At 42.4% G+C, this 2,500-nt stretch overlaps 1 protein-coding gene across 1 annotated transcript in view; it reads left to right on the plus strand.

Moving 5' to 3' along the window:
- Window positions 1-2,500, plus strand: part of LOC113808847 (zwei Ig domain protein zig-8) — a 26,243-nt gene that overhangs the window by 14,447 nt on the left and 9,296 nt on the right. Inside the window, exon 2 of the mRNA XM_070126002.1 lies at window positions 1,364-1,495. Within this exon, the coding sequence (XP_069982103.1) occupies window positions 1,364-1,495 (132 nt within the window). The remainder of the gene's footprint in view (window positions 1-1,363; window positions 1,496-2,500) is intronic.

Genomic DNA, 2,500 nt, shown 5'->3' on the forward strand with positions numbered 1-2,500 from the left:
TTATAATAATAACAATGATGTAATGAAAAATGATAATAACATAAACAAATAATAATAATAAAAATACCTCCTCACACTTTTATCATCTTTTATTATCTTCTCCTTCTCCTTATCCCCTTCACCTCCATCACTCACCATCTTCTCTCCCTCTCTCTCTCTCTCCCAGGTGTCGTGGATTCGTCACAGGGACATCCACCTGCTGATAAAAATGATAATGATAGAAACAATAATAATAATAATAAACATACCTCCCCACACTCATCATCTTTTATCATCATCTTCTCCTTCACCTCATCCCCTTCACCTTCACATCCATCACTCACCATCTTCTCTCCCTCTCTCCCTCCCTCTCACCTCCATCACTCACCTTCTTCTCTCCCTCTCTCCCTCCCTGTCACCTCCATCGCGCATCATCTTATGTCCCGCTCTCCGTCTCTCTCACCTCCATCACCTATCTTCTTCTCTCCCTCTCTCCCTCTCTCCCAGGTGTCGTGGATTCGTCACAGGGACATCCAACTGCTGATAAAAATGATAATAAAAACAATAATAATAATAATAAACATACCTCCTCACACTCATCATCTTTTATCATCATATTCTCCTTAACCCCCTCACCTTTACATCCATCGCTTATCACCTTCTTCTCTCCCTCTCTCCCTCTCCCCCAGGTATCGTGGTTTCGTCCTCATCATCTTTTATCATCTTCTCCTTCTCCTCATCTCCTTTACCTTTACATCCATCATTCACCTTCTTATCTTCTTCTCTCCCTCTCTCCCTCTCCCCCAGGTGTCGTAGATTCGTCACAGGGACATCCACCTGCTGATAAAAATGATAATAATAGAAACAATGATAATAACAATAATAAACATACCTTCTCACACTCATCATCTTCTCCTTATCCCCTTCACCTTCACCTCCATCGCTTATCTTCTTCTCCCTCTCTCCCTCTCTCTCACCTCCATCACTCACCACCTTCTTCTCTCCCTCTCCCCCAGGTGTCGTGGATTCGTCCTCATCATCTTTTATCATCTTCTCCTTCTCCTCATCCCCTTCACCTCCATCACTCATCACCTTCTCTCCCTCTCTCCCTCTCTCCCAGGTATCGTGGATTCGTCACAGGGACATCCACCTGCTGATAAGAATGATAATAATATAAACAATAATAATAATGATAAACATACCTCCTCACACTCATTATCTTTTATCACCATCTTCTCCTTCTCCTTATCTCCTTCACCTTCATCTCCATCACTCATCACCTTCTCTCCCTCTCACCTCCATCACTCACCATCTTCTCTCCCTCTCTCCTTCCCTCTCACCTACATCGCTAATCTTCTTCTCTCCCTCTCTCCCTCTCCCCCAGGTGTCGTGGATTCGTCACAGGGACATCCACCTGCTGACGGTTGGGACTTACACCTATACTTCTGACCAGCGATTCCGAGCTCTGCATATGGACGACTCCGACGACTGGGTCCTCAAGGTCAAATATGTGCAGGTAAGGAGGAGGGGGGAGGGGGATTGGGGCAGGGGGGGTGAGGGTGGGTGAAGGGCAGGGGGGTTGGGGGGTAGGGGTGGTGGGGTAAGGGGGGGTGAAGGGGTGTTGAGGGGGGGTGGGGTGACGGGGTGGTGAAGGTGGTAGGGTGGGGAGGGGAGGGGTGTTGGTGGTGGTGTCGTGGGGTAAGAGGGGCTAAGGGTGTTGAGGGGGGATGGGGTGGGGAGGTAGTTGCAGGGTGGTGGTGGTGTGTTGTGTTGTGTTGTATTGTGCTGTGTTGTGTGTGTGTGTGTGTGTGCGTTTATATGAATTGCCGCAGATGTAACAAAATAAATCCTTTGGTTTTGTATGTATTTGCATAATGAACTAAAAAGGATATAAGTATCCATAATCGATTAAAAAAATCTATTAATTCCAGCGACAGAAAAAATAATGATTTCAAGTAAGAAGGTAACATACTTATTTAAGATTTCTTAGAATCCAAATCATTTTTTTCTCGGCACTTAATGAATAAACAGAATTTGTATACATGATGTACCTTGGTAAGTCAACAAGAATGTATATATGGAAATATTTATGTCTATTACTCAAGTGGTCTTTTTAATCTACATTTAAACATTTCGAAAATACATCCAAACATGTTTTAATTAAAGATCAAATTAAGAAAACATTCTAAAATGCACGGATAAATGTATGTCATTTTATTAGATATTCAAGTGCACATATCGATACATGAATTTGTGTATGTCGTACGTGTATAAACATCGTATTTATGTTTGTGTGTGTATAATGCATATCCACGTGTACGTATAATGAACATGTGTAAATACAAACGTACACCTGTCCCTTACAACACTTAATATAACACATGTATTCTGGGAGAGAAAAAGAGTAATTAAAATCAAGCCAATCAACACAAAGGATTCAACGAAAAAAAAAATCGCTAATCACATCGATTTGATTAATTGCAAAACTAGGATCCCGAAGGCAACGAATTCTGTTTTTTTT

The sequence above is a fragment of the Penaeus vannamei genome, chromosome 10 (genome assembly GCF_042767895.1).
Source record: "Penaeus vannamei isolate JL-2024 chromosome 10, ASM4276789v1, whole genome shotgun sequence".
NCBI lineage: Eukaryota > Metazoa > Arthropoda > Malacostraca > Decapoda > Penaeidae > Penaeus > Penaeus vannamei.